Source organism: Poecilia formosa, unplaced genomic scaffold, assembly GCF_000485575.1.
Source record: "Poecilia formosa unplaced genomic scaffold, Poecilia_formosa-5.1.2 Scaffold20, whole genome shotgun sequence".
Taxonomy (NCBI): domain Eukaryota; kingdom Metazoa; phylum Chordata; class Actinopteri; order Cyprinodontiformes; family Poeciliidae; genus Poecilia; species Poecilia formosa.
Genome location: NW_006799959.1, coordinates 3,586,169 through 3,599,022, shown reverse-complemented (window position 1 = coordinate 3,599,022; position 12,854 = coordinate 3,586,169). Strand labels below are relative to the sequence as shown.

The 12,854-nt window shown below is 37.3% G+C and overlaps 2 protein-coding genes across 6 annotated transcripts in view; one reads left to right on the top strand and one right to left on the bottom strand.

Moving 5' to 3' along the window:
- Positions 1-4,057, top strand: part of spring1 (SREBF pathway regulator in golgi 1) — a 7,854-nt gene extending 3,797 nt beyond the window's left edge. The window contains exon 5 of the mRNA XM_007547485.2: positions 3,570-4,057. Within this exon, the coding sequence (XP_007547547.1) occupies positions 3,570-3,653 (84 nt within the window). The 3' untranslated portion in view covers positions 3,654-4,057. The remainder of the gene's footprint in view (positions 1-3,569) is intronic.
- Positions 4,058-4,159: 102 nt separating this feature from the next.
- On the bottom strand, positions 4,160-8,312 carry LOC103134954 (uncharacterized). 5 transcript variants are annotated; one of them, XR_001661575.1, is made up of 6 exons: positions 7,819-8,312; positions 7,233-7,664; positions 6,993-7,024; positions 6,764-6,772; positions 6,458-6,612; positions 4,160-5,716 (listed from the first exon to the last, which is right to left on the bottom strand). XR_001661575.1 is itself a non-coding variant. In XM_007547483.2 (3 exons), exons 1-3 carry the CDS (start codon positions 6,777-6,779, stop codon positions 5,252-5,254), a joined length of 636 nt encoding a protein of 211 aa, XP_007547545.1. In that variant the 5' UTR covers positions 6,780-6,982; the 3' UTR covers positions 4,160-5,251. The 5 variants fall into 5 exon arrangements, 1 of the variants encoding a protein (XP_007547545.1); XR_001661573.1 differs by lacking the exon at positions 6,764-6,772 and having other exon boundaries at positions 7,819-8,309; XR_001661574.1 differs by lacking the exon at positions 7,233-7,664 and having other exon boundaries at positions 7,819-8,288.
- Positions 8,313-12,854: the final 4,542 nt, after the last annotated feature.

The following is a 12,854-nucleotide window of genomic DNA, read 5'->3' as shown; positions in this document are numbered from 1 at the left end:
CCTCCACATTTGGTCCGACCCCCTGAACAATACTAGAGAGCATTTAGATTTTTTTTCATATACCGTATTTTCCGGACTATAAGCCGCTGCTTTTTTCCTAAGCTTTGAACCTTGCGGCTTATAGCCCAGTGCGGCTTATATGTGGATTTTTCTTCTACCACCAGGGGGCTCTTTAGCAGGAAGTGAATCATTGGAAGTCAAAATTGGAAATAAAAGAAGAAAGCACCCATTAAAACAGAATTAGGTTTTAATAGGGAATTTAAATTTTAGAATGTTGATCGGTTAAATAGCATTGAGGGGATAAAGAAGATTTTTAGTTTTTTTTAAATAATACTGGGATCATTATGAGAATTTGAGGCATAGATAGTAGGATCTAATAGATGGCAGTAGTGCAACAATAATTGATGCAAGCTGCCGTTGAAATTTAACGAAGAAGCAGAGGAAGAAGAAATCGTCCATTTTCATTTAGCACATGTTAATAGCAGACACGAAGAATCACTGTTTTACTGTTAGTTACCGTTCGGAAACTACTGTAATCAGTTCAGCTAAATATAAACTTGGCAACTTTTTCTTTTTCAACTGTAATAAATGTGATATTCAATTGACCTGTTATGACTTAAATGTTGGGGGTCCGCCCCCCTCTGCTGCTGCTGCATCATCGTTGTGGAAAACCTGGAGCGGCAGAGATATCTGCGGCTTATAGTCCGGAAAATATGGTATTTATTTCATAAATAGTGTTATTTCCTGGATTTTTTCTGTGAAGAACCCCATAGAGGGTTATTTGATTGTGCTGTCTGGAAAACAATTTTTTTTTTTACATTTAGGCACTCCTGCAATCATCACACTTTTTCTGTTACAAACTGACTCCGGCCCCTCACCAGAGAAGGGAAAAGTTATGTGGCCCTCATAGGAAAAAGTTTGGGGACCCCTGAGCTAAAGCAATACATAAGTTACAATCCAGGTTCTCCAGGGTGTTGGAGCGCCCAAGCAGAGCCGTTCCATGGTCAGGTGTGACAATAATTTTAAACACAGATGAAAATCACTGAAAAATGAGAGACCAAAAAATATGTAATTTTGGCCAAAACCAAAAAAGATGTGCTAAAGTACCTTCAACTATGGAGAATGTTTAACATAAAATTGAAGCAATCAATTAATGCATCAAAATCACTTTTTTCTGTGAGCTGATCAAATGCATATAATTAATTGATCAGCAGTTAATTATATGTATTAACTGCTTATAATTAACTGCTTTGTAATCCTGCAGTTAAAAGCAGGATTTTAGGCAGTTTTGCTACAAGTGCATTAATATAATACTAAGATAGAAAGACTAAAGAAAACACCTTAAAGAAGCAACTGTTACTGTCCAGCAATCTGGGAAGATAATAAAGCAAATTTCCAAACAATTTCAAGTCCTCCAATTTAACGTCAGAAAAAAAAATCACAAGTGGAAACCAGTGACAACAAGCTGTACTTTTTTTTCATTAGACTGGAAGTCTTGCATGATCCAATTCAATTCAAGAATATGCATTAATCCCAGAGTGAAATACAATGCTGTTGTAACTTACATTATCCAATTTTCCTTAAATATTCANTGCATGATCCAATTCAATTCAAGAATATGCATTAATCCCAGAGTGAAATACAATGCTGTTGTAACTTACATTATCCAATTTTCCTTAAATATTCATGGTAGACAGTGATGTGTGTAGGCAGAAAGGATCTCCTGTAGCAGTCTGTATTACAGTGGTTCTGAGGAAGCTTTAACAGATGATGTGTCATTTATTATAATATCAGGTTTTCAAAGGCAAAGGCAAATCATGTTTCAGGTATTATCTTGAGGCTCCAAACACATCAAATACAGATAAAAAAAAAAGTATTCACCCCATGAGTGCTTTACCCTTTTAATTGCTTTAACAAATCAATCCTGATCAACAAAACCTGGCTTGTTATGACAGAAAAAATACCAAAAATATTTTGTTTCAAAATTAAACCGATTTCTATGAAATAATATCAAATAAAAATATGTAATATAAAATAAGTGGTTATATAAATATTCACCCTCCTTAAAGTGATTGAGATAAGTCAATATGTTTAGCCTATTGGCTAACCAATAGGTTAAACCAATAGGCTAAATCAATTCCAGGGTTAGGTGTGACCCTGGAATTGGGTCACACCTAACCCTGGTGTGACCTGACCCTGATGTGACCCAATTAGCCTATAGGACCCAATTAGCCTATAGGTTAGCCTATAGGCCTATAGGCTATAAGTTAGCCTATAGGCTAAAGCTATTGGTTTAGCCCAGGGGTGGGCAACTCCAGGTCTGGAGGGCTGGTCTCCAGCAACTTTAAGATGTGTTTCTACTTCAACACACCTGAGTCAAATAATGAGGTTGTTGGCAGGACTCTGGAGAACTTGGCTGCACTTAGGAGGTGATTCAGCTATTGGATTAAAGTGTGTTGGACCAGGGAGACATCTAAAAGTTGCAGGACACCGGCCCTCGAGGACCAGGATTGCCCACCCCTGGTTTAGCCAATAGGTGCTAGTAATCCTATTACTAGCACCTATTGCTATTACTAGCAATAGGTGCTATTACTGCTAGTAATAGGTGCTAGCAATAGCACCTATTACTATTACTAGTAATAGGTGATTTGGAGTGATCTCCATTCCACTCCATTGAGTGGGATGGAGATCACCTGAGTGCAGTGACTGACTCTCAAATAACTGTCGTATAAAGACACCTGTGNGTATATTGTATTGTAGCTTCGCTTACATCGACAAAGCATAAGAAATATGCAGTGGATATAAAAGTCTCTGTACCTTTGTAAAATGAAACGTAGAAAATGAGACCAAGCTAAGCTACAATGCAACTTTTTTTTTCTCTATTAATGTGACCCAGGCCTTCTAAACTGTAATACCCAGTTTTGGAAGGAATTCCTTATTTTGATTTGAATTTATACGTTGGGCTGTTGTGCATATTTCTAGCAGAGTCTTAAAGGTGTTGTGCCAACATTTATTAGTGTTTGGAACTAGGGTTCCTTCGCAAAGCATAATGCTGCCACCACCATGCTTCACTGTGTGCAGTGTTCTTTTGGTGATGCGCAATGTTGTTTTTGAGCCAAACGGGGAAATTATACACATAAATGACACATTTAAGGTGGAAAAATAGTATAAATGATTTATCTTGATATCATGTTTTACACCATAATAATCACGTACTGCTTTGTGTAGACTTGTTATATCCGTGATAAAATGTGTGTTCCCTTTCCCCACAGATACCTAATGACACGTACTACCAACAGTTATTCAAGATTTTTGCTTGAATTAGCATCTATGTAATCCAGATTAAAAACCATGCACTTGTGGCTTTTTATCAGTAATTTCTTACAGTTGTCTCATTCATTTCCTGTGTCAAAAATTGGATTTAAATATATCTATTATATATTGACTTTATCATTCTCTGTGAACGCTTACAACATTATGGGCCTCTTAAGTGAGAAATTTGAGCTTATATTAGATTTTGATTAAAAAAAAAAAAGGCTAACTTTATCTACAACTCTCCTTTTGCGCAGAGTGTTCAGCATGAGAACACCTATCGAAACCCCCAAGCAAAATACTGCTATGGTGAGAGTCCTCCAGAACTTCTACCTGTGTGAACTGGAACTACCTAGTTGGTTTAAGAAGAACAAGTGGAACCATAAATCATTTTTTTTAAAGTATTTGAAGAAGAGACTTGATAAAATAAATGCTGTTTTGGACAGTTTGGCATTATCTTTGCAGATGAAGACATTCAAAACGTCCAACCTCAGAGAGAAGGACAAATGCTGTTTTTAAACTGTATTATTTACACTTCATAAGTGCATAGAACGCTTCATACATTCATCCATGATGATCATCAGGTCTCCTGCACAGACAGCTTCCTCATTGTATTAAGAAACTGGTTTAATCTTAACATAGCTGTTTTCTTTGTGGACAAAACTGAAATGGCTAATATGTTGGTGCTTTTGTGTGTATTGCATGCATATAAAATGGATATTTAATAAAAAGTGACTGTGAAACAGAAACATTTATAGTCGTTTCCTTTGTGGTGACTGCTGACGGTAAATGTTGTTGTTCAATGCAAAGTTTAAAGTACCATAAAAGAGTCATGCAAGTCAAAAAATCTTGAAATGACAACTTTATTGATACAACAAAAAGTATACATATACTTTCCAAATCCATGAATGTGGATCAGCACATTGACAAAATTAATTTAAGTCTGGAGAAACGTTACACATTTTGAACACTAATGTAACAGTTATGCAAAAGAATAAATGGCAAAGAATGAATTCATCACCTGATGTGATGAGGATGAGACCAGAATTAATCATCTCGTGTTTTACAATATTGCTTTATTATTTCTTTGATGCAAGGCCAGATACCCATCTGGCTGCAAATTTCCCTGCCCAGTTTGTTGATTAAAGGCTAAACCAACAACCCTCAGAAAGCGATTCTTCCAGGTGAACTTTTCCCCTCAGGCAGTTTGGTCTTCTCACAAGGGATGGGTGACCAGAGCAAAACAATTAATCACTGTGAAGGCTAAGAAAACACTCTTCTGTAATTAAGTGAATTAGAACTCCTTCTCAAGTTGATTAATTACAGCCACAGAGAAATGTGTCGATTGCTGGAGGTTATCAAATTTAATAAAACAAAGTCATTTCCAATATAGCTTGTATGTAGCAATGTCTTAATTTTAGTAAACTGGCCCATGCAGGTGAAATGATGCACAGGAAGAATAGAAAAATCCTAACCTAGCATAATGTTAGCTTAACAGCAATACTTAGAAGTATGATGATATTCCTTTTAGCAAGTAATCTCTTCCATTTTATTTTGAAGTTTGCCACTTTTATTATAATTTTAAGTCTTGGTTTGGAAATGTATCCTTAGTATTTTTTTCTGTATTGCTATGCTAAATGGCAGCTATTTATTTTCTAAATTAGACCAACTGCTTCTGAACTGTGCTCCTAAAAGATAAATATGAGTCATATTGGCTGTTTGATAAACACAAGTTTATGTAAGTTGTACCATTAGAGTTGTCAGTTTACTTTAAAATTATTAATTATTATTATTATTATATAACCTACTTTCAATTATTATAGTCTTACAAAAGTAAAAAAAAAAAAAAATGCTGCTTAAATGCAAGTCACTAATGGTGAAGTTAAAGGCACTAGTTGTAATCAGATCAGCATTCGAAACAAACTATTTTCAGATGAGATCACAAATAATGTACACTGCCTTCTAGGTATTTAGAACCAGTGCTACTAGCATGAAGGGTCTTTTTGCTAATCTGTCTGGCCTTTCTATCTGGAATTATATGCTGCAGCCAACCTAGATATTTCTCGGCTGACATCAACAGAGTATGGCTCCACTGTTTCCTCTCAAAACCATACTCAGGTTTCTGGGGTGGCAATATTTTCTTTGGACATTCGGCCTTGAAAGACAATGCCACACACCCTTTAAGCATCTTGACTTGTTCAATTGTTTCTCTAAGCATATTGTGAAGTGAGATATTTGTGGGATTCAGATCATCCTTCTGATCCTCCAAGATTTTCTCCAGACCTTCAGCCATGAAAGTGAGGCTACACAGGACTTTTGATGCATTGAGAGGAGAGTTTAGGTGAACCTCCAGCTCAGGGAATCCAGGCGACCAAGTACCAAGGTGTTCCCCATTGGCTTTGTCCTGAAAGAAAGGTCCATTACATACATTAATAATGTTGTTCATTACATACCAAGGCTTATGGACACTTTGCTAATGTCTTAAATGTAATTTCAACATGATCTTAAAGTTATTAAGTACAATCTTTGGATGTGATGACTCGGTTACTAAATCAGGAAGTATTTCTTTCATCAAAATGCACCTTCTGTCCACTCATGAGGCTCATGAGTGACCATTGCATTGCAGACCATTGCAGACATCCCATTCAAGACTTGAGTCAGTTAAGATTCAGAGTGCTGATAAATACTCTGAAAATATCCACAGTTACATTTAGTTTACCTTTGTAAATACCATGCTGGTGGCGTGGCAACACGAAAAACATACACTGTGCTGTGATGTACTGAGCAGAATATTCACAACACTTATTTAAATTCTGATATTTTAAATGAAGGTTTTGTCACATATTTCTTATTTTTCTTCCTGTATATGTTGCATTTAAACAGTGATATATGCATATTAAAATACATTTTTAATATGCATATTAAAAATGCATATTTTTTATTATGCATTTTTATTAAAATACATATTTTACGCATTTTTTGCTTAAACAAAAAATGCATAGTAACAGCTTTAAAATGCAACTGATTAAAATAACTTTGAAGCTAAAAGAATAATAAAAAAAAGAATTTAAAGTGCATTAAAATGGCAGCAACCTAAAAGCAAAGCAAACCATTCTCGCAGATATGAGCACTAGAGCATACTTACAAAGTTTAACAAGGTGCCTCTCATCTGGTGTCTTGTGAGATTTGCCATATCTTTCAGTTTGCAACTTTCTCCAGCAGTGCGTTTTGTTGCAGCATTTCTTGCCACCAAGCCCTCCACCAGCAGCACCATGCAGGCGCATGCCACCCCAAGCAGACCTGCAAATGTCAGTGCACAATTTCAACATTTTGGAACAATGTTGAAATTGTTCCAAGGAAGTATATCTGCAAGGAAGTATATTAAATTATACTGTAGATGCAACTGTATCAGTGGAAATAATAATAAAAAAAAGTTAATGGCATACAGTACCTGCTCCGTCTTTCATTTTTGTTGGGCACAGAGTTTGAAACGACGGATCAATAAAGAAATGTCAACTCAATCAAACAGAATCATATGTACATTTATGACCTGGCTAAAAGAGGCGTGTGCAAAATGTGCTGAAGATAAACTCCCCCTATCTCCAGTCATGTCCTTTTTTGCAAACATAAAAGTGATACTCCTATCAGCACAGGGTTCATTCATTAAGTCAGCATCTTACCATGATTTTTGTCGCTTCCACTGAAGGAAATACTGCAAATGACACAAAAACACTATGAACTTCACAAAACTGTCTCAAACTGAACAGTGGTGCAATTTTCACATTACTAACATATGTGTTTTTTTTTTTGTTTTTTTTACTGCTAACCAGAAATCCAAAATTTGCATCAAGTCTCTTCAACGTCAGCTGATTTCTAGGTACTTTTATGGCGTAAGATTTTCGCTATGATTGATTCATTACCTTTCCGATAGGCCTCTGCTTCCTGTGCGTCTTTGCAACTTACCACAAGTTAACTAGAAGTATTACTTCAATAAAATAGCTAGTGAAAGGAAGACCACTCTGACTCACAAAGCATGCTGACAAGATCATAAACTTGAATGCATTTATCTAAAATCTAATGCCTTTACAAAGGCTGAGACTGTAACTGTCCATTTTCGTAAACAGAAAACACGCACCTCAAAATTTAATTGCAAAATGTAATTTATAGAAATGCAAAATATTAATGCTACAATGTTGGGCATTCATGATTTAAAGCAATAAATCCTAAGTAAAACAATTAGAGGTAAAAACAAACAGAAACACTTGCTGCTTCAATGAGAGTGCAAAAAGCTGTTTCAGGAGCCTCACATACCACCTTCTGAGTATGTGGGTAGCTCAAACATAGAAATATCCCTAAAATAATACAAAATGATCATTTACCAAAAAAAAAAAAAAAAGTCCCAAGTCACTGACACCAACATTTTTGAAAGCCCTGCTAACTACACACATCCAAGAGTGTGGTAATTTAATCAGAAAAGATTTTATTGTTAGAAAGTCCAAAACATACCTTTTGACATTTTGACTGTAGCTCCCTCTTCACTGAAATGGACCCAAATGAAGAAAACCTGTTTTCACTCATCTCTTGATTGAGCAGATGATTTACACTACAGTCAGAAAAACATGACTGAAATGAGCAGAAGTAGAACAGAAATACTTGGTGATGTTTGGTAATGAAGCACTGTAAACATTATAGAAAGGAAGGTACAGTCTTTTCTCCAGTCCAACTCCTGTTCATTACAATATACTTTCCTATTTAGCGATGTGTGGAAATTATAATAATTGTAACAGCAATATAGTTTTATTTTTTTTCATGCCATTAAAATAAGTACATTTGGGAAGTACTCAGTGTTCAGGTTGCTACAACATGCCTACAGGTCTGTTTAAAAGTGAGTAAAGCTTAAAGTTCTTATATTACCATTGACTACATGCAAATGCAATGGGAAGACTGCACACTGTTTCAAAATAAAACATTAAGAATAATTGATTAAATGTATCACCCTACAGAAACTAAAATCAAGGAATTTTAGGNTTGGAGTGATCTCCATTCCACTCCATTGAGTGGGATGGAGATCACCTGAGTGCAGTGACTGACTCTCAAATAACTGTCGTATAAAGACACCTGTGTCTGGAATGTCCATTCACTGGTTAATTAGTATTTCTGGTTACCATTACAACATGAATAATGAAGAACACCCTAAGCAAATCAGAGTGAAGGTTAGTTAAAAGTATAAGTTAAGCAATGGAAACAAAAACATCTCTTCAGGAACTGACCATCCCCTGGAATTCAGTTCAAATCAAGCATCAAGACTTAGAAGGAATGTGGCTTATGTGTAACTCTGCCCACATCAGGCTGTCCATACTAACTGAGTGACTAGTAACAGCTATGACTGTGGTGAAGGAGTTCCAGGAGGGAGGCTTGAAAAAGGTTTGCCAAAAGGCATGTGAGAGACTCCATGGTTCGGTGGAAGAACGTCATTTTGTTTGATTTGTCCAAGATGCTAAGTTTGACATACACCAAACATTGTACATCACCACAAACACACCATCCACACTGTGAAGCTTGGTGGTGGAAGCATGGTACTGTGTAGTGCAGCAGATAATGTAATACTTTAGTAGAGTCTTTCAAATGCACCAAAGTTAGCATAGAAACGCCTTTAGACATCCCTCTGTTGAAAAACCACATGGGCCACTTTAAATTCAAGATGGCAGCCATATCAGGTATAAAATTTGGGATATGCACCCAATATAGAGAATTCTGGAATCCAGTTTTATATTTATGATAATGTAGTAGAAACCAAATCTGGGTCTCCAAAATTTCTCAGTAGGCAAATTTTGCCTTATTTTAAAAAGTAGGCCCCGGAAGGCTTGTAAAGGAAGAAGGTGTAATGAATTCAGCAAAATATAGGGACATCCAGGAGGACAATTTTTTTTCAATATGGAAGAGAACTACTAAGAAAGCATTTATTTTTCAGCAGGAGAACAACCTGCAGCTTCCAGCTAAAACAATACAGAAATGGTTTGAAGACAAGGTGGAAGCTGTGGATTTGGCCAAGTCAAAGCCCAGATGTCAGTCTGACAGAGAATTTGTGGTTGAGTTTAAAAAGGGACCAATGATCCACACACAACCTGACGGAGGTTGAGCATTTTTATAAAGAAAATGGAAATAAAATGCAGTGTGTAGGTTTGTCAGCCTAACTGAACAGCTGATCATATGCATCTCCTTTTCTGTAAAGGTAATGCCCTGGAAAGTAAAGTCTCGCTACACAAACGTTTTGCATTTTATTGACATGCAAGATTGCAAATAGCAAGGAAAAGAATGGTGAAAATGTAGAACAAGTCAAAAAAGTTAATTTTATTGGCTATTTGTCGCAAACGTTTGTATGCTGCTTTATGTTATTTTTATTTTGATAGTTTCCATGGAAACATAAATGTGCCCAATCCATTTTAAAATGAACCGGTTGAAAGAAATTACCTTTCAATGTGAGTACAAAAAGAAAGAAAAAAACATCATGATGTCAGGAAACCACAAAGCCGCTTCGGAATCTGAAAAGGTACACAACTCAGATTCCAAAAATTTAAGGACCAAAACGCTAGAATAGACATTTTCGACGTTTTTATCTGGATAACTTAATTGCATGACAATTAAAAGAATGAGTAAACTCCAATGCAAAACCTGTGAGTAAAACTAAGTANAACCTACGCCCATGGTGCTGAGGCATCTTCTGCTGTTTTGATTGAGCAAAGTAGGAGGATATACCGCTCCAAGATGGCCGCCGTATTTCCTGCGCCGGAGCGGTCCATGAGGCGTCTATGCTTATATTATGTCTATGGCAGTGGTCCCCAATCCCCGGTCCGCGGACCAATTGGTACCGGGCCGCACAAGAAATAATTAAATATTTCCGTTTTATGTATTATTTAAGTCTGGAGGATCTTCTATTTTGAAAATCCTTTAACCGGATTCTCTCGGTTACTTGCGCGCCAACACTGAACCCACAAGCATCAAAATGAGTAAAAAACAGATCAGATGTCTTTGGAAAGTTCCTTTGCAAAGTGGAAAAGGCCCAGAGAAAAGACAGGAGAATGGATTTATCCCGGACCGGTAGGTGAGTCCGACATTACAAGCTGCTCTGTGTAACATGCGTCGACCGGCTGCTAATGAGGCAATGAAGCTTCAAACTGCTTCGCCACGTAGACACCCAGCACGCTGTGGATATAAGCAACACACCTCGGGTGTTATTGTCTCTCATCAGTCCCAGATGGGACCGTCTCGTTGCAGAGAAACAAGCTCAGGGCTCCCGTTAGTCATTATCGTGAGTTAAAATTTTCACGAAAGTAAAATGCTCGTTTTTGTGGCGCATCTGTATCTTATTTTGAAGGGATATATAAACGTTACCATAGGGATCAGAGTCAGAGAGCGTTTGGGCAGTGGTAGAGAGGAGATGAGTAGAGCTTGTGAGTCTTAAGTCTGGTTTAGACGGAAAGATTTAAGGATTGTCGGCCGATTCTCCAAACCTCTGTGACCAGAGAGCTGATAAAAGTACAACAGGTTCAATCGGTTCGTGTCTCCAGCCACATGGCAGGAACCGATTCCAGTCACGAACATCCCGATTCCAGAGGATAATCCAGTAAAACCCACCAACATAGCGGGAATTTAGAATACCCAAACACGGATGACGATGTAGAAGCAATAGTGATAGTTTGTGGACTCATTTTAAGTGATAAACGACGTAATAAAAAGAAAAGACGGTGGATAAAAGACGACTGGGGCAGCCGCTCTATTTGCTGCACTATGATTTGGATGTGAGTTATGTTGTTCATAGTTAACATTTTTAACTGAATAAACATAATAAACATATATAATAATGACCTTTACATACAATAATAAACATTTCCACATATCTCCGCTATCTCTCAGTTGCGCTATATTTGGGATTCCCCTCTGTTCTTACGTCACCGCGCTTTCTGATTGGCTACCTGTCACATTCAACAGGTCGTATTCTCGTTCTCAGTCAGGGAAAACCCCCAGGCTACGATAAAAAGGCCAAGTTAGCGAAATAACTCCTTTGTGTTTACTGGTAGTAATCACAAAATAAACATCAAGCCAGAAAAAAGAAACTGTTACGGACTAAATATTCTGTTCTTTGTGTGGGAAATGTTTGCGTTTTTGGCGCTGAATCCTGATACTTAACGCAGCGCCTGCTCTGTCAGCTATTGGATTTGTTGTTACTCGGTTGTTATGCGCGTAAAGCATACANAAGGTACACAACTCAGATTCCAAAAATTTAAGGACCAAAACGCCAGAATAGACATTTTCGACGTTTTTATCTGGATAACTTAATTGCATGACAATTAAAAGAATGAGTAAACTCCAATGCAAAACCTGTGAGTAAAACTAAGTAGAGACATAATTTTCCACTTAAGAGTGTCATTTTTTACATGCTGCAAGAATTTTTCCTCCAAGTCATAAGACTGAATTACTCGTACAAAAAAAATCCCTTAAGTTTGAATCATATGTCTTCAGGAAGATGACAAAAGTTCCAAGTAGCTGAATATTTAAGAAAATAACTTAAAATCTAGTTTTCATCATCAAGATACACACTCAAACCTGAAGTATGTAAAAAAGTGAGATAAGATTACAAAAACTATTTACCCAAATACATTTAGTTTCTATCGCTGCAGGCGTCATAGTGAAACCTTCTGGACTCACCACAGCATGGTCAAAGCTGAAGGTGCTGATGTAATAGGCAGAAATGCCACATTCATCTGAAACACAAGGAGGAAATGCCATCAATGTAAAAGTATCACATAATTATAGATTATAGCAGTGGTCCCCAATCCCCGGTCCACGGACCAATTGGTACCGGGCCGCGCAAGAAATAATTAAATATTTCCGTTTTATGTATTATTTAAGTCTGGATGATCTTTTATTTTGAAAATCCTTTAACCGGATTCTCTCGGTTACTTGCGCGCCAACACTGAGCCCACAAGCAGCAAAATGAGTAAAAAACAGACTTTGGAAAGTTCCTTTGCAAAGTGGAAAAGGCCCAGAGAAGAGACAGGAGAATGTCTTGGTCTTTTTTATCGTAGCCTGTGGGGTTTTCCCTGACTGAGAACGAGAAGGGAAAACCAACATGCAGAAGCCTTATCTGACGGTTCACTCCCCCCCTGCCCCCTCCGGCCGCAACAACTTTTCCAAGTCTTGGCCGGTCCGTTATTCTAGATGTCAGGAAATGAATATATTTTGGCACATTTTGAATGTTCACTTCTAACTTTTCACAGTATAAAATATATGTCTGGATCAAATGCTGGTTCTGTCCAGAATGTTAATCAGTACCGGGGCCGGCTACTGGGGCAAAAGGGGGCATCAGCATTCAGTATTCAGTATTCAAACGAGCCTCACGCGAGCGAGATCCCGCCCCTGCTAGCCAACCTGCTAGCTAACGATGGTGACTTTATCTGTCAAGATGTCTAAATCTTAAATGTGCACGAAAGGAACACAATGTTTTGCTAACACTACAGCTACAAAACAAGCCCCAAAGTTTC